This window comes from Python bivittatus, unplaced genomic scaffold (assembly GCF_059951505.1).
Source record: "Python bivittatus isolate LINGU-HERP-01145 unplaced genomic scaffold, Pbiv_v1 ctg000020_np1212, whole genome shotgun sequence".
In the NCBI taxonomy this organism is placed as follows: Eukaryota; Metazoa; Chordata; class Lepidosauria; order Squamata; family Pythonidae; genus Python; species Python bivittatus.
The window spans coordinates 48,546,424-48,565,815 of NW_028277030.1; the positions used below are offsets into that span (position 1 = coordinate 48,546,424).

The window sequence follows — 19,392 nt, forward strand, 5'->3', positions numbered from 1 at the left end:
TACAGTTGTACATTTTGTAGCTCACATACTACATAAGCAGGTCTTTTGCAGGGTAGGGGTTATGGAAACTAACTGTGTTCAGCATAAACTTGGATATTTGGGTTGAATATACTATTTGCTTTAAGCAAGAATAGAAAATCAAACAGGATTTCTGTATCTGTCTGTCAAATGATAATAGTAATAAAATATGGGATCACATCCCATGTCAAACAGATTTGCTTATGCAGTGGGAGTTTACTTGCTCATCTTTACTTCCAACTCCTTGGTATTTCCCAACCCTTCCCAGAAAAATTGGGAAGATGAGAGGAAGAATCCCAAACTTTTTGGCTTCTCTGATGTAGCTAAACTGGGACTTTTTGATTTGCAGAACTTTGTTCTAAAGGAATCAAATGAGTAATTTCACAAAAACTGCAGTATTAAGCAGATTATGATAATAATGAAGCCTCTGCCATATTGGTTGGCTCCTGGAGTGTGAGGGTGTCAGTGATTATGTTACGTTAAGCATTTCAGGAAAAAATGGAATTTCTCCAAGCTATATTGAGGTGCTAGTCTTAAGAAATATAGCATATCCTATGTTGTTTGATACTGAGAATCACTGTCATTCAGTCACCAGGTTCAGTTTAATAGTCCAAATTATGAAAGAGCAATGGATGCAATCTGTACTTCACCTAATGTTTTAAATCTTGATATTTATTCATTTATTTAATTTATTTATTTATTTATTAGATTTATCTCCACCCATCCGCCCCTATATGTTGTTATGCATATATGTTAATGTTGTTTTTACTTCAGCTATATTTTGTACGCTTCTTGGAGACCTCCTTGGCATAATATCAATTTATATACCATTTCTTATAATCATTAGTAGAATCATAATTGGAAAATGACTTTATTTTAAGTTTGTGGTATTTGATATATAACTTTTGGACTGGTATTCTCAACCTCAAGTCTCATCACCTAACCTACAGTTCCTTTCTGCTGTAGGTTCATGTCGAAAACAATGTTCTCAATTTTATGTGAATGTCAGTCAAAATATTATCACTTAGTTTCCTGGAATTTGACCATGGTTAGATATTGCTAAATGCTCCAGTAAAAGGTGTCCTTGTGTAAGATAACCATCAAATAGCATGTACATAGATACAGATTTCTTGCTTGACGCCATGTAACAATTGTCACTTTATACATTCTTTATTTCAAGCTGATCATTCTTTGCCCTGAATTGCACATCAATTTGTTTGTTTGTTTGTTTGTTTGTTTCTGTATCACCATTCTCCAGTAAGGCCTGCCAATAGTGGGGCATAGCAGTCTCAAAATAGAATATAGTAATAAAAAAATACGTGGTGGAACACTTTAATAACAATTGATCTGGAACATTTTTCTAATTAATAGCAATTGTTGACCATCAGAGCTAAATAAAGCAAAATATAAAATACACTAACAATGTCAAAAGAAATCTCAAAAATTTAAACAAATGTACAGTCATAATTTCAGTTGATTGTTTAGACCATCAAATATACAAATAAATGCAAAGTTTCACTACTTTTAAACAGCCAGCTAATAATATCCTCCAAAAGTTGTGCTTAAACAATTACATGATCTAAAGCCACTATCTGTCAGGGAGTGACCAGATTCAGGAATAGTTTACCAAACAGCATTTTTAATAATATTTTCAGTTTTGTGCTAATATCTTGTTACGTGATTTTGTAATAATTGATCAAGTTTGAGAATAATGGTTGCTACTGTTGGAATTAGTCTCTTGAACTGAGATACTTTTGCTGTTTAATTTGGTATGCTTCTATGGCATCTCTTTTAGAAGGATCAATATGAGTGAACACAGCACAAACTTGTTTACTTGTTTTTGTTTTCTTTAATTAAACTTGGGGTGGAAGACAGGGTAGCTAATGATAGGTTGAGCCAGAGATACCCTAACATGCAACCAGTCATTTCACTTCACAGGTTTCTGTCCACAAAGACAAATTAAGTCAAATTACTTGAACAAAATATTTATTCAACCAGGGGGAGGGTTCAACAGCAAAGAGAACTATTCCCTTGATCCTATATTTTTCTTTCTGTTCCAGCAGAAGCCCATTTTGCGCAAAGGAAAACTGCTGGAAACAGGCAAGTCACTTAATAGAGATCCTAATTACAAGGAAGTGAGGTGTCTGATTCCCATAATAATCCATGATTTTTAAGCATAAATTTTTCTTTCTGCTATAGCAAAAATCCATTTTGCATAAAGCCAAACTAAGGTTAAATTAAAGCAATTTAAAAACAAATTGATGGGGAAAAGGAACCAGTAAGGAAGATACAAGCCTTCCCTCAAATTACTACAATCGCTCCCTCACTATAGTAACAATAACAACAATAGTGGGGAAATTAACAAAGTATAGGAAATTCTGCTTCTTCTCATATAGCCTTCTGTGATTGCACACCTAGATGATAAAGAAATAACAGAAGCAAAAGAACATTGTTCATATTCCTTTTTTTCCTGTTCTATATAGGAGAATTATGCAGGAGCCCCTACTGCTCAAAAATTTTAAAAGGAAAGAAAAAAAGTATTCAGCCATCTTTCTGGCCAATTTTTGAATAGTGTTCACATACAAATTCTTTTGTTCAAGTTGTCATAATTGTAGTAGGGGCAAAAATAGAGGTTTCAGACAGAGCAATCCTCTAAGATACTCTGTCCAGTTGGCTAACTAGCTTAAGTGTATAATGGGGAAATCCTGATCTTGTGCAGTGAAGAGAGCTGAAAGCATCATAATTCTATCCCCAAAGAGAGTAGAAAGGAACTGCATCCAGATTTAGTAGCCATATAAAAAAATTAGAGCTCAGTTGCTTGATTCAATGTATATTTTGTACTGAGAGTTGATAGTAATTCATTGATAGATTGGCTGAATTTTGGTTTAGACTTCGTTCATAATAAAATAGCTCTATAAGTCAGACCTCAATTAGACTTTTTATATAGAAGTTTAATAACCATAATAAACCATGGATTCAGTTTTTCCTCCATTATTTAGGTTATTAAATAAGATTCCATGTATGCTTTACGGGGGTCAGAAATTGGTTCTGATCACAATAATACCCTTAAGCTGTATTTATAGATCATGAGAATAAAAAAAACTCTAACAGGCCAACAATATCTTGCAGGAATTCTCACCAATTTTATGATCATATAAGGATTTTATCCAATTTCTAACATTTAAGAGGACACCAAAAAGAGCAGCAATTCTGAACCATGTTTAAGACTGGTTACTAATTTCCAAACTGGTTTCCAAACTTCCATACCCCAGACACAGAGATAGGAATCAAATTGGAGATGCATTCCGCTTGAAAGACAGTTTAGAATTGTTGTGTTAGGCTGGTAGTTATGCAGTCTTTTCTCTCTCCAGCTGTTTTAGGTTGGGGCTATTTTATTTGTTTGTTTATATTTTTAATTTAAATACCGCCCAACTAACGATAAAGGTGTTATACAGGACATCTTTATTCTGCCATTTTCCCAAGGAGCTTATGGAACTGCATGCTATTCTCTTTTCACCGATATCATTTTTTAATCCAGGAAACAGTCATATGAGGTAAATTATGGAGGAGAGAGAGAGAGAAGCCCAAAGGCAACTAGTGAGGTTTGTGACCAAGGCAATTGGCCCTGGATTTCAGTAGGCCTAGTCCAATATTCTAACTAGTGTTTGACAGCGTGGACTAGTATATGTACCTATTATTTATTGAGTGATATTATTTCCAAATATGTCTGTGATGAGATCTTAATCAGAGTGAGCCATTGTGTTCTGACTACCACCTTTTATCCAGTCACAGCATCCTGGGATTGGAGTGGAGGTGAGAACCTGAGAATAAACCCTGTCTTTAACCATTTGCTTCCATTACTGTTTACCCTTTCCCATCCATGGGGAAAAGGAAAAGGTTTTGTGGTTGTTTTACCTACCTGCCTGTTGTAAAGACTGTGCTTTAAGGAAAAGATATTGAATTTGTCTTTTATTACACTTCTCCCTGCCCTCAACTCTCAACAGTCGGCTCAGTTACGTCCAGCAAGGGGTTGCCACCATCTCTTCCTTTTGCAAAAAAATGTATCAACCTGCCTGAAGTTTGTTGCAGATATACTTCACAATAGAATCCATTTTGCTTCAACTTTCACTACATTATGTCTCAGTATAACAATAGGCACTTTTGTAATGTCACAATTAAAAGTATCACAGTTTGAAAACCTCTGCACTTCTGTGAAATGTGATAGGCATCACTTCTTAACAGCAATCCATCTGTCCTGTAAATTCTGTCCTGTTCTGGTGAAAAGCAAAAGGAAAGGGGTCGGGAGGCTTTAAAAATCACATTGTAAAGATGTGTAATGCAAAAGCTTTGAATTTTATAAAAATAATAAAACTTGCAGTACTCTAAAGCTAATTTCATCCTGTTCTGATTTTTTTTTAAAAGTTATCACCATTGATGTTTTTTCATGCTAGATAACAGGAGACAGGATTTCTATTTTTTCACATGCATGCCCCAGAAATTGGAATATCAGGCTGAGTTCCTCCCAGATTCATAAGTTGGTCTCATTTCAGACTTGAGGATCCAATCTTGAAGCAGACTGGATTGTCCTTGCATAGCTCTAATGTGTAGTCTGTTTGACTGCAGGTGCTAACCCTTAAAGAAAGCTTAATAAACTTAATTGTATACATTATCAAAATAAGCTGGTTTTTTAAAAAAAATATTTCGTATCATTTTTGTACTCTTATCACCTGTTGAAAAGCTCTCCCTTATTACATTAGTATATACCATGCTCTACACTTTCTAAAACTTTATATTTCAGTCAAGTGCCACTATATTGCCATTTTTAAATAATTTTCATCATCATTACTACTAAAAACACAACCCCTGATAGAGCTGAAAATTTCACATGTCTTCTGAAGTTATTTCTTGCAACCACTCCTTTAGTATCTTGACCTTGAGCATAGAAATCAAAAAATCATATAGCCTATTCAATGTGCAAAAACTAGTGACATGATTATTGTCTGATTGGAGCTATTGCAATAGCTAACCATTGGGGAATGGGATACAGCTTTTTGTGGTGTCTGCACTGTACCTGCAATAAATTGATTCTGTGGGTCAGGATCTAAACGTTCTGTTTCCAGATACATGGAAATGGAATACTTCAAGGAATAAAATCTTGTTTATTGGCGAGTTAGTTCTAAGAATGTAGATATTATGCTCAGAAAATAATAGTAGATGTGCTAAATCTCATTTCTCTGAATTATGACCTATGCTATTAACTCAACTTTCTATTTTATGAACAGACCCTTCTTGAATATGCAGAAAAGTGGAAGACATCTGAGGATCCCTTGCCTTTATTGGAGGTATACACACAGGCAATCCATGGCTATATAAAAGCAAGACCTTACCTTACCTCCGAGTGTGAAAATGTAGCCTTTGTGCTTGAACGCTTAGCTCTGTAAGTATATTGTATATTAATTGTATATAATTTTGTTTTCTAATTTGTTTTAAAGCTAACATTTGTAAGTTTAAAAAGTGGTGGACATCTTTTCTGGACACTAAATGAGGGGTTGACTTTTACACTGTTCCATTTGCTTTTTCAGAAGCTATGCTGAACTTTTGCTATGCTTGCCTCTTGAACTGCCTGAAAATCGATGGAAAGAGTTTCAGTCATTTATTCAAGTGGGTATCTTATTTCATAGCTAGTGTACATATTAGTGCCATAAAGTAAAGTTCAACTGTGCTGTTACAATACTACTAATCTGTAAGATTATTGGTTTTCACTGTAAAACATCATTACGATTTTTCATTGTTTACTTAAAATGATTTAAATGTAAAATAAGAAAGCTTTGGCTTGGTTTTATCACCTGCCATTATTTGTAGTTTAACTTTGCTTAACATTTTAGAATTCCATACCACTGTAACTTGTAATTCTAATTAGAATCTTCTATAGTTTAGATGAGAATAGTGATATATAAAAATTTGAATGTATAAAAATAGAATGAAATTGGTTTTGTTTTTTGTTTTTTTATTACAGTCAGTTTCAGTCCCAAGAATGAGATCTTTGGAAAATCTTTTAATCCTTGTCATTCAATTTTAAATATATTAGGTGGCCACTTCAGCTATTAAAGGCGTTTTTCTGCCCAAACCGGTCAGCTATGTCAGCTCCAAATGTGGAATGAACAAATCATTTGGAATTTAGATAATCAAAATCCCTCGGTACAAATACTCTGAGGCACTCTTCCTTAGAAAAGGATGTCCTCCAAATTATTTCTCCCTGAATTTCTAACCAGTATGGCCAAGATATATGATTAAAGTTGTATATTTGAAGTGTGCTGGGTTGAGGAAAACTGATCCAAGGAATATCATGCTTGATGAATTAGTGAAAAAATAGAATATCCTTTGGGGGAAAAAAAGATTTTAGATTTTGATTTTGGGATAGTATAAAGTATCCTTAGAACTATATTATTGTTTTGTCTTATTCATCTTAAACCAAAGTATAACAGGAATTGTTTAAAAACTAGTAACTTGCAAACAGATGAGGACAATATTTAATATAAATATATTGTATAATTATAATTGTTACAGTCTAATTATTATCAAGATCACTAAATAATTCCATGTTTTTATTTACAAGTTTTCATTAGGTCTAAGGCAGTATGCCAGAAATTGTAGGTTTGCATTATGTCCTCAAGCATGGCAATTAATGAAAGTGTTGGGATTTGAGGATAAAAGTGCTAGAGCAAGTATAACTTTGTGTCACTTATTATAACAAATGTTGTTTTTCCAGATGGCACATGCAAAATTAATGCAAAATGGCAGCTGCCAATTACATATTTTATCTCATCTTGCCCAAGAGGATGGCACATGGAAGAATCCAGTTCTTTGCAGCATTCTTTCCCAAGAACTGCTGGATTGGGATAAGGGTAAGATGATAGTTTGGGAAAAAATAAGTTACTGCTCTTTTAATATTTTTGTATTTGTATCACAAATATTTTGAAGATACTGTATCTCTACTTTAGGTTTTTCATTCCTCAACCCAAAGTAGTTATTTTTGTTAGTGTAGCTTGCAGATATCTTCATACACGATCATAGACTGCAATTGCATATAAAGAATCCTATATAAGAATGCCCAAAAAAACCCAGATGAAAGCCTTTTTCAATTCATTTCTAAAATCACACTGAAGATCATTTATAAGAAAGAGTACCCTATGCAGAACTACTCTTATATTGAATTATTTTGGAATTATAGTAAGGTAAAGGGAACCAGCACCTCTATTACTATTACTATATTTTGATTACATAGTTGTTCACTGCTATGAAAGGAGAGCCTTCACATAATTAAGAGATTCTTCCCCTATCTGGAATTCCTAACCTGTCTGTAAGTGCCTCCCCACCCTACTGATTGTAGGATGAAATCTTCAGTAGTAATTTTTACGAAGTTGCGTTTAATATGCATGATGTGAAACTTTACTTATGACACTTGTTGCTAAACTAAGCACCTGGCTGTTATGCATATTTCAGTTATTCCTGAAGTAAGAGAAACATCCTTTTTTACCACTTACTATTTTATAAATACCTTACCAGTTAAACAGTTAGAGAGAGGTTACAGGTAGTCCTCACTTAATGACCCTAATTAGGACCAGAATTTCCATCACTAAGTGAAACGGTCATTAGGCAAAACAACATGTGACCTCACTGCTTAGCGATGGCAGTTCTGGTAGTCCAGGTGCAGTTGTTAGGCCAGGACCCTGCCATCATTAGGCCAGGACCTCACACTTCTCCTGCCCTACTGTACTTGCCTTCACTTCAGCTCCCACCAACCACCTGTCTCCCCACATCTCTTCCCTTTTGGCCACCCTGCATGTTGCCGCCTACCCCTGCCGCACCCCACTGCCCCCAGCTGACCTTCACTGTCATCTTCTTCCTGCTTCTGACAAGGTGTGCCTTGCTCAGGCAGCTGCTGGCCCTTCACAAGGCCGTCAAGCAGCCTCCCTGAAGCCTTGTGAGGCCACGCAAGGGTGGCCAAAAGGGCAGAGATGGGGGTGAGATAGGTGGGTGGGGGGAAGTGCATGCTGCAATCATAAATGCAAGCAGACTGCCAAGCACCTGAATTTTGATCATGTGACTGCAGGGGTACAGCAGTGGCCGTAACTTCAAGGACTGGCTGTAACTACCGTTCATTCAGCACCATTGTAACTTTGAATGGTCGCTGAATGAATGGTTACTAAGCGAGGACTACCTAGAATCAGGTATTTAGCTTTTTTCATGAGAAGTTTCTAGAGATCATAAGATTGGTAGTTCTACAGTACTGCTCCTCAATCTGAGCTTTGGCAACACTTGCGCTAAATTATGGCTTAATTTAGTTGATTTCTACTAATAATAAAAATTTAAGCAGGTGGCAATTTGTGACTCACCTTCTCTGGGCTTGGATGCTAAGCAGGGTTGTGTTAATGGATGGAGACCTCATGGGAATACCAAGGCTGTAGGCCAGACTGGGAAGTTTGGGGGAAAAAAACATTATTTTGGTCTGTGTCTATTCAGCAAATAAATGAATAAATAAAACATCCCAGAAGAAGGTGGTGTCAAACTACTTCTATATTGCTGCCAAGAAAACTGCATAGAAGTGTCCATGAGACTTCAGGAGTTCAGCTCTGAATGAAATATTACAGTTCAAAATATATTTATACTCCACAAATAAAAAATCATGGAAATATTTATTAAATATTAAATTAGTTGTGCACCTCTTCTCAAGTTCCTAGATCAAGAGGTCACTAGATCACAGTCCCTCATGCTCTGGTCACCTCCCGGTTAGACTATTGTAATGTGCTCTACATGGGGCTGCTCTTTAAGAGTATCTGGAAACTTCAGCTGGTGCAAAATGCAGTAGTGCGAGCAGTTATGTGTGTTTCTGATAGAACACACATTACACTTCTGCTTCGCAGGCTGCACTGGTTACCGGTTTGTTTCCAGGTCCAATTCAAGGTGCTGGTATTGACCTTTAAAGCCCTACATGGCATGGGATCGGGTTACCTGATGGACTGCCTCTCCCCAATTATATATGCCCGTCCCACTAGATCCAGCAGAGAAGGTAAGTTAAGGGTTCCATCATAAATGGAGCTGCATTTGACAGGCCCTAGGCAGCAACCCTTTTCTGTTGTGGTGCCCATGTTGTGGAATATTATCCCCCCTGAGGTGAGGCTGGCTCCATCACTTCTGATCTTCCGCAGATCCCTCAAGACCTGGTTGTGCCATCAGGCCTGCGGACCTCAGGGGACTGGCGAACTAGTGAGGTGGCACCATTATTATTAACATCCCTTCACCTACTACTACTTTGTCTTAACTTTGTAATTTATCATTTTTAATGTTTTTAGTAATAGTAATGATAATTGTTTGAGGTGTTTATTATTTTAGCTTTGAGGTACGCCACCCAAGTCATTTGTTTTGTGAGATGGGCAGCTATATAAATTGGACAAATAAATAGTGACGTTAACATTAATATTTATTAATATTTCCATCTTCTATTCAGATTGAAATGATCATTACTTTAGAATAATCTTATTAAAGGTGGAATAGTATTGGTTGGAAGTTCTTAGATTTATTTAATTGAGTTGATTCACTGGTGGAATGGCATCAGCTGGTAGAATGGGTTTTTTTCCTTTTCCGTCCACTCCTTTATAATTCTCAAATATGCTCTGGAAAGTTTAGAGTACATACAGAGACAGAAGAAAAAGATGAAGAAAGGTTCCATTATATGAACAGAAATACATTTTTGGAACCTTATTGATTAAAGGAAGAAGATATGATTCTTGGCTAATTTGAAGCTTGTTGCTGATTGTGTTGTCTTTTTCCATTGTGAATTTCATTATTTATTTTCTGCGTCTTCATAAAAAGATGCACTACACAGTGTGTATATGAAAATGCTAATGCATGGAAGGAGAAATTTCTCCTCAATTCAGATAGTGCATTCAGTAGTATGCAAATTATGTCTGGGCTTCTTAACCAAGTACTAATTTTTGCAAGTTAGGTAGCAAATTCAGTCATACCATGATTGTATCCTTTATTATGTAATTTTATGTATATGTACTTTTTGGGGAGCAACTTTTAACATGAGATTCTTTCCCCCATTGTTATAACAGTGAAAGAATGGTCAGGTTTTTAAAGAAAAGGCCTATGATGATGTTTATGATGACAATGTCATTTTTTTTGTGGGAAGAGACAGAAATCTACTTCGCAGATATGTAGGGGTGGTGGTTGTTTTCTCTATCTGAAATTAAATATTTTGGGCTTATGGGAGTATCAACAGATTTTTAACAATTCTCGAAATATGTTTCATGGATGGGAAAAATATTCTGTATTCCAGTTAAAACACTGCTTAATTTCCAGTTGTTCCCATCTAGGAACATGTTCTTGTTGCTAAAACTGCAATCTTATGTACCAAAAGTGAGCCCTACTGAATTTAATGATGTCCAATGATTACACATGCAGAGATTTAACTTGTAAAGCACATTGAACACAAAAGGCTCTTCTCTAGCCAGCTGATAGGCCCTCTTTCACTTTGAGTTAAACATGGAAACTCTTACTGAACTCAACCTAGGGGAGTTGTCCAGCACTTATGTTCTTTATTTTTGTTATTTAATTCCTTGTAGTTCACGTTAGTAGCTTGTAATGTTAAAATAGAGATTGAAAAAAGTTGTAGACTGGGAAAAAAAGCATCAGTTTTCATCTTTTATTTCACCAGCCTTTTTTAAAATTAGGATCTGGTGGATTAATAAAGAATAAGACAGCTAAACAAGTATTTTTATAGTGTGACAAGCTATCCTTTTTTAAACATTGCATTTTTAAAAATTTCAGCTAATCCGTCTGAACAGTAGCAGAACTTACAAAAATTAAACATGCACTGCAGCAACTTGAGGACAGCCACTGCTGCTATCTTTGAGGTAGTCCTTGTCTTACAATGGCAATTGGGACCAGAATTTCCATCTCTAAGCGATGTAGTCGTAAAGCATGACTGCATCGTGGTTGCAGTTGTTAACTGAACCACACAGTCATTAGGCAAGACAGCTTCCTGTCGGCTTCCCACAACCAAAGTCAGTGGGGAAGCCAGCAAGAATTTGCAAGTCCCAGGCATGCAGGCTGCTGCTGGGTGGGGGAGAGTGAGGTGCACAAGGGTGTGAAGGGGTGCACAAGAGGGGTGGATCAGGGAAGGTACACGAGAGGCACCATGCAGGTTGAGGATGTGAGGGGTTGCATGAGAGGTGCTGAGTGGATCAGGGAAAGTGCACAAGGGTACGGCACGGTTTGGGGAGGATGCAAGGGGGTGCAAGATAGAGCATGTGGGTCGGGGGAGGGTGCAAGGGCGTGCAGTGAGGGTGTGCAAATGTGGCATGGGTTGGGGAGGGTGCATGAGGTGCAAGCGGCTGGTGTGATGCGAGCACAGAGGGTCTGGGGGAGGGTGCATGGATGGGGGAGACTTACCCCAGTGACTTGTGATCTTCCCTGCTGGCTTCCCCATTTACTTTCTGGGGAAGCTGGCAGGGAAGGTTGCAAATGGTGGCCACGTGATCTTGGGGCACTTGGCAACCGGTCATGTAAAATGGGTTGCCGAGTACCCAGATCACAGTTACGTGGCCAAGGGGTTCCTGGGACAGCTGGAACTCCAAGGACCGATCATAACCACCATTTGTTCAGTGCTGTCGTAACTTAGTCGAGGACTACCTGTCTTGAATCCAAGGGCAGCAGTGTATTTAGTTCCCAGTTTCTATGCCTTTTTCCCAGTATAGAAAAGCATGCAAAAAATAGATTCTATTTGTTGCTGCCTTTGGACCTACAGATGTCCTGTGTCACAGAAAGCTGATGTCTCTCTGTATTCCCAATAATTAGTTGCACAGCTTTCATAATGTCTGAAGATTTCAGAATATTAATGGAAATTTAACATAAATTTGAGATGACCTTAACATTTTCATGGTTACAAGTACTAGCCTGATGTGAGTTTAACACCTTTGTTCAAATGATTGGGATGCAACTCAGATTAATTTTCATATTGCTATTAGCTATACAAGTGATACATCTTTTAAAGCTGTGCAAAGCATTCAAAATATCCATCCATAAAGCATTGAAGCAGTCACATTCAGCATGTCTGCTTTAAGGGTTTTCCCAGGTTGTCCCTGTATAATTGTGCATGCACACTTCCTTTGCTTCACTGGCAGATCCCAGCAAAGGTATCCCAGAAAAAGAATCTAGAAGAGCCCTCAAAGTACCATTCCATAGTCTATGCTGCCTTATTTCTTGATGGAGAAACATTTTACACAGCATTTCCTTAAATGCTTTGCACAGCCTTAATGCCTTTAATATATGCTTGTTCATAGTGCTGTTCATAAGGTGTTATATTCACAACATTTAGCAAATTTATGAAGATTTGTCTAAATATTGCTTTATCTTAAAAGAGTTCCTTTCATGACAGAACTGTAATAAAAATTACATCTCTTTAAAGATATCTTTGAAAAAGAAAAACATCCCTAACAAGGAATTATTTCAGTGTTTATTCTTATAAAGCAAGGCTGTTATGTTTCAGGAGGCAAGGACGATTAATGCAGTGTTTTTAGTATTTCAGTATTGAAGACAGCAGAATAAAAGTGCTTAACAGTTGTAGGTATTCCATGGGTACAGGTTGAAATTCCATGAGATTAAACATTGTCACATATTTGATAAATGAATATTAAATCTTGACATTAAAACTTTTACGTATATCTTACATTGGCATGACTCGTAGTTCCTGTTGTTAGAAATGTACATTTTAAAACTCTCAAGGTCTTTTGTATCTTATTTCAATTATAGCAGAGTGTTAACGCAAGAGGAACTACCTGAAATGGTAAACATTGTCGTTTAGAGGATTATTAGGCCCTGTGGGTGGAAGAGCAAGGCTAAAAAATAACAAATTTAATATGTCACCAGATCATTTGAAGATGGAAGGACTATGAATGTTAAACAGTGAATGTTAAGCAAATTCAGCATCTCAAAATATATATCACATATACAGTGCATTTGGAAAGTATTCAGACCCCCTTCACGTTTTTCAATTTTGTTATGTTGCAGCCTGATACTACAATCGTTCAAATTCATTTTTTTTCTCATTAATCTACACTCAGTACCCCATAATGACAAAGTGAAAACAGAAGTTTAGAAATGTCTGTAAATTTATTAAAAAGGGAAAACTGAAATATCACATTGGCATAATTATTCAGACCCTTTACTCAGTACTTTGTTGAAGCACCTTTGGCAGCAATTACAGCCTCGAGTCTTTTTTGGTATGACACGACAAGCTTTGCACACCTGGATTGGGGGATTTTCTGCCATTCTTTACAAATCCTCTCAAGCTCAATCAGGTTGGATGGGGACCGTTGGTGGACAGCCATTTTCAGGTCTCTCCAGAGATATTCAATAGGGTTCAAGCCAGGGCTCTGGCTGGGCCACTCTAGGACATTCACAGAGTTGTCCCTAAGCCATTGCTGTATTGTCTTGGCTGTGTGTTTAGGATCATTGTCATGTTGGAAGGTGAACCTTCGGCCCAGTCTGAGGTCCTGAGTGCTGTGGAACAGGTTTTCATTGAGGATATCTCTGTCTTTTGCTCCATTCAGCTTTCCCTCAACCCTGACCAGTCTCCCAGTCCCTGCTGCTGAAAAACACCCCCACAGCATGATGCTGCCACCACCATGCTTCACTGTTGGGATGGTATTGGGCAGATGATGAGCAGTGCCTGGTTTCTTCCAGACATAACATTTAGAATTGAGGCCAAACAGTTCAATCTTGGTTTCATCAGACCAGAGAATCTTGTTCCTCACAGTCTTGAGAGTCCTTCAGGTGCTTTTTTGCAAACTCCAAGCAGGCTTTCGTGTGTTTTGCACTGAGAGGCTTCCGTCTAGCCACTCTGCCATAAAGCCCAGATCGGTGGAGGGCTGCAGTGATGGTTGTCCTTCTGGAACTTTGTCCCATCTCCACACAGGATCTCTGGAGCTCAGTCTGAGTGACCATTGGGTTCTTGGTCACCTCTCTTACTGAGGCTCTTCTCCCCCGATTGCTCAGTTTGGCCAGGCGACCAGCTCTTGGAAGAGTCTTGGTTGTGTCAAACTTCTTCCATTTGAGAATTATGGAGGCCACTGTGCTCTTGGGAACCTTCACTGCAGCAGAATTTTTTTTCTAGCCTTCCCCCGATCTGTGCCTTACAGTAATCCTGCCTCTGAGTTCTGCAGGCAGTTCCTTTGACCTCATGGCTTTTGCTCTGATACAGTATGCATTGTCAGCTGTGAGGCCTTCTATAGAGAGGTGTGTGCCTTTCCAAATCATGTCCAATCAATTTAATTTACCACATGTGGACTCCAGTCAAGGTGTAGAAACAGCTCAGCAATGATCAAGAGAAATGGAAGGCACCTGAGCTAAATTTCAAGTGTTGTTGCAAAGGGTCTGAATACTTATGCCAATGTGATATTTCAGTTTTTCATGAATGACTGACTGACTGGAGTACCTTCCCTGTGGTATTTATTACTTATTACTTATTGTCAAAATCTTATTTGTTTTTGCCATTTTATTTTGAAACAGATGAACATAGCTCATTGCTTGAATATAGTTCTAAGCTGAATATTGCTCATTGTTTTATGTAATGGCTGCCTTTTGCTGGAATGTTTTTCTTAAATTTATTATACTCTATCCTAGTATAATAAAATAAAGTAAGAGGAATAGAAACATATTTTAAGTGAATAAAGAGTGTTTCCATTAGTAATTTTCCAATTCTTATAACTGGTAAGGTTGTCTATATTAGGCCCTTGATATTAAATGTTTACTAGAACCACACTTAATCAGAGATTGCTATAACTCTTTATTTATGTTTCTCATTTTAAGGAAAACTTTTCAGCTGTCTTAATGAAGTGTAATTGTCAAAAGAAAATTCAGTACTGTAGTAGTTTTGTGTAATGTATCATTTTAACACTTGATTAAGAAGCATTTTTATGGCTAGGGATTCAGTAACTAGAGCACAGGAGGCAAGTTTTTCTGTCACTAAACATATATTACTTTGAAGTATAGAACAGAATCATGGTTGTATTGAACCTTTATTGCTGTCATTATGCGTTAACAGTCAAATTGCACATGCATTTTAATCCTTCTAATGTCTAAAGTTCATATAAAACATTTTTATTTCTTGTATTAAATAATTATTGCAGTTTGCTTTATATTATGCAGTGACTACTGTATTTCTAATAAGTTTTAAAATTATTTATCTTATTTATTTAAAGAATTTATAAGGCCACTTATCTCAATTTTAGTTGTTAAGAGAATTATAGTTTTCTTCTTGCAGGAATCTTTGCATATTATGTTTTTAATCTCAGTTTAGATAAAATCAGTTTAGATTCACTAATTATATCATGATTGTTTTTTCTTGTTCTAATAAATAATATTGGATTACGTCCAACTGTAATACCAAGCTGAATAAGGGCTGAATCTAGAGCTTAACTTTCTCTGACAGCTACCTCTTCACCCGTTTAAAATATTCCTCATCTTTTAGAACAGATTTGGGTGCAGGCAGGGACTTCATTAGAGAAGGGAAAATTCAGTTTCCATTCGGCTGATAGACACAGTATCTGTCCCATTTATCTAATTTCGTCCTACTAAAGTAATTAAAGCAATGGGTTTACCTGTTGGAGTATCAATTTTCATATTATAAAACAACTTAATCCAGCCAGGCTGGGGGAAGTCTGTGGTGCAATTGATTTTAATTATTATTAATTAAAACTAATCTTGGCAGCATAGTCTTGTTCCTATATTGTGTGCAGTAGTTTTATCTTTATAGATGAGTCATAACTATGTATAAACCATCTGGTTTCTTCAGTTTCTCGTTTACTCTTCACCAGAAGACCAATTTCTGCCATTTCTAATGTATATATTAATTATTGCTTTACAATATCATAACATAATATTCAACAGCTTAAAAAAAACTTGAAAGCATTTTAAACTGGTCCATCCACTCACTAATTTATCCACAATGTCATGGTAGCTGAGGTGTTTCCTGAACTATAGTGATTTTAGTTGTGAAGATTGAACACATACTGAAAATAATTTTAAAATAATTTTGTTCAGGTGGTTAGTGCCCAAACTATGTATGTTTGGTCTGGATACAGATTGAAATGTTGTCTCTGGTGGCAATGGGAAAAAATTCAAAGCTGGATGTTTTCTTGGTGACAGTGACAGCTGAGGGAAGGGAAAGGAAAGAGATGCCTTGGGAAGATTGAAGAGTTTGGTGGGATATGCTATACCAGGATGCTGGCCGTGAAGGCAGCTGAAGGCAGACAAAGGAGGGAGGGAAGGGGAAGCACTGGGAAGATAGGGGAATGGGAGTGCCAAAGTCTACTTGCTCTGTGAAATCACTCCTGGTTCCCTGCAAGTTTTGTTTCAGTCAAACCCCAGAAGAACAAAATGCTCCAGGTTTTGTTTCTGCCAAGCTATGGCCAATTTAGAGTTCAGCAGAACTTCTAGAACACGTATTTGTTTCAGGATTGAAACCAAACACATTTTCTGTTTTGTGCACACCTGCTTTGTGTGGAAAGAACAAAATCAGCCAAAATCCTGGCAATGCAGAGACCTAGGAGTCATCCATGGAAGTCGGATGTTAGGCTGGGTCTGGTTTCAACCTATAATTTTATATAACTCTGCAATTAAATTGTTCATGACATTGAAGAACTGAGATTCTTGCCCTTTATTGTTAGAACTAGATTGACTCTATCTTGTCCAGGCATTTGGTGTATTGGTCTTTCTATAATTACAGTTCTTCTAATAATATTTATATTTGTCTTGCATATTAAAATTGTTATGCAGATTTGATATGCTAATTATATGAGGAAATAATGCATGTAATGGTTTATCTTTCAGTTAATGAATTTTTAGCCTTTGAAGGCCCTGTGCTACTGGATATGCGTATTAAGCATTTGATGAAAACAAAGCAATTAACTCAAGCAACTGCCTTAGCAAAATTATGCTCAGACCATCCAGAAATCAGCAGCAAAGGCAATTTTAAGCAAACCTATCTAGTCTGTCTTTGTTCTGGATCACCAAATGAAAAACTAATGCAAGAGGTGAGTCCCTTCCTGTAGACAGAGAATATTGGAAAACATAATTTAAAAATGCATGCTGGAGCAATTGGAGGCAAAAAAAATGTCTATGTACAGCAATTCCTGCAAGTCAAACTTGATTCAGTGTACACACAAAAATTATCCCCTTTGCATAGTTCTGAGATATTTATCAAATTGTGGAAATGCAAGTCCTTTCCATAGTACAGGTAGTCCTTGTTTAGTAACTGCCTTAGACAGTGACCATTCACTGTTACGACGAAGATGAAAAAGTAACTTTGTGACCAGTCCTCAAATTTACAACCTTTGCAGGTCTGTAAAGCAAAGGAAAGCTGAAGTAAGATCATAAGTACAGTCACAGTTTCTCTTAGCGACCACTTTGCTTAATGACCGAGTTACCAGTCCCAATTGTGGTTGCTAAACAAGGACTACCTATATAAGACAAGATTGTGGTCAGCAGAAATTAGTTTTCCAATTTCTTACTGACCTTTTGATTTGGAATTGATTAGCAACAAGGTTTCACTACCAGTTTTTTTAAATACTGAAGTAATAAATGATTAATTCTAGATATGGATTTCTGAGGAAGCACTTGAGATACTATTAAGACTTTTTTAGCAATAACTAGAAATGAAGTGACAATCTTGTTTAAAGTTTTGAAATAAAAGTGGTTTATTCTAGTTCATGTTATGTGACTTATAAATGCTTATAAAACCAACCTTTGATTACTAGGAATATAGAATTCCTTAGCCATACAGCTTTTTAGATATACTCTTTTGTGTATAAGAGGATGCTTTTCAGTAATCTTCATTTGCATGCTGAAAACCAACTCAATAACATTTTGGCCTGAGGTAAGCAAACACAGTTTTTATTTTAATTACTTTCTGATCCATTTTTGCAAACAATATCTTGCCCAGAGTTGTCAAGGCAATATAGAACAAGGCAATTTAGAGCAAACCTTGAATTTGAAGCCAGTTTGGTGTAGTGGTTAAGGCATCAGGCTAGAAACTGGGAGACTGTGAGTTCTAGTCCCACCTTAGGCACGAAGTCAGCTGGGTAACCTTGGGCCAGTCACTCTCTCTCAGCCCTAGGAAGCAGGCAAGGGCGAATCACTTCCAAAAAACTTTGCCAAGAAAACTGCAGGGACTGGTGCAGGCAGTCGCCAGGAATCAAGACTGACTCAAAGTCAAATCTCTTGCTCTTGCTCTCTCTTTTTCATGATATGCATAGAATAACAATTTGGATTTAATGTACAATAATTGGTTTTCCTTTTGAAAAATAGTTCTGATTTTACTTAAAACATAGGTGCATAAATTGAAGCACCAAAGCTGCATGTGCCCACCAAAAGTTTGAAAGTTGCCTCAAAAACTTTCTAAGGTTGTTAGAAATGAAAAATATTAATGTGAGATAAAAGGAGAATTAATAAATATGTAATAGGAAGGTAATCCAATTAGAATTTAATTTTAGTTGTTAAGACCCAATCCATTTATTTTTCAAAGTTTCCAGCATTTTGAAACTTTATTATCAAATTACTATTTGTTTGAAAATAAATGTTTAATTTGTCATGATTTCTCTCTTCCTATAGATTGCAGATATAGACTGTAAAGACGCTTTAGAAATGATCTGTAATCTAGAATCTGAAGGAGATGAAAAAAGTGCTCTGATTCTGTGTGCAGCATTCTTATCTCGGCAGCTACAGCAAGGAGAGATGTATTGTGCTTGGTAGGTTAGAATCTATTTGAACTCTGTTGAGGTCAGCATTTAGCAATAAAATAAAGGCCTTTGTCATCACATAACTAATGCCTTTGGTGTTATTTTTTTAAATTAAAGGTCTTGTAACATATCAAATATTACATAGCAACATTGGTTTTAAGGTCTTCAAAGCATATAGTTCTGGGTGTCTTTTTTGATTAGAAATTTAATGTTCTATTACTACATGTTGTAAACATGATTTTTATAATCCTTTCTGCATTTTATGGCACCTTTTTGTGTTGTCATGAAATCTCATTGTTCCAATATATTTTTATGGAGCATTTGTTGGTAATAAGCAGACTTTTTAAAGAAATATAAACTTATATTAGAACATAGTTAATTTTGAAATTTTCACATTCTTTTAGAGTAACATTGAAAAAATTATTTCCAGTATTTAGAAATGTTAAGTTAGTTTTGAAAATGTTGGCTTACTTAACATTTCAAGATGTTTTATGCACTGAGAAGTATGGAAAAAATAATGCTTTGAACAGAAGTTAAGGAAGTATGATTTGTAGCTTTTTTTTTTTTTTTT

At 36.4% G+C, this 19,392-nt stretch overlaps 1 protein-coding gene across 2 annotated transcripts in view; it reads left to right on the forward strand.

Annotated features, from left to right (window-relative positions):
* Positions 1–19,392, forward strand: part of ZNF292 (zinc finger protein 292) — a 36,055-nt gene that overhangs the window by 1,764 nt on the left and 14,899 nt on the right. Inside the window, exons 2-6 of one of the 2 annotated variants that reach the window (XM_007442470.4) lie at positions 5,301–5,455; positions 5,601–5,679; positions 6,788–6,923; positions 16,915–17,117; positions 18,694–18,830. In XM_007442470.4, coding sequence (XP_007442532.2) covers positions 5,301–5,455; positions 5,601–5,679; positions 6,788–6,923; positions 16,915–17,117; positions 18,694–18,830 — 710 coding nt within the window. Of the gene's footprint in view, positions 1–2,081; positions 3,256–5,300; positions 5,456–5,600; positions 5,680–6,787; positions 6,924–16,914; positions 17,118–18,693; positions 18,831–19,392 lie in introns of those variants that run through there. The other variant, XM_088138249.1, reaches the window with a different exon arrangement.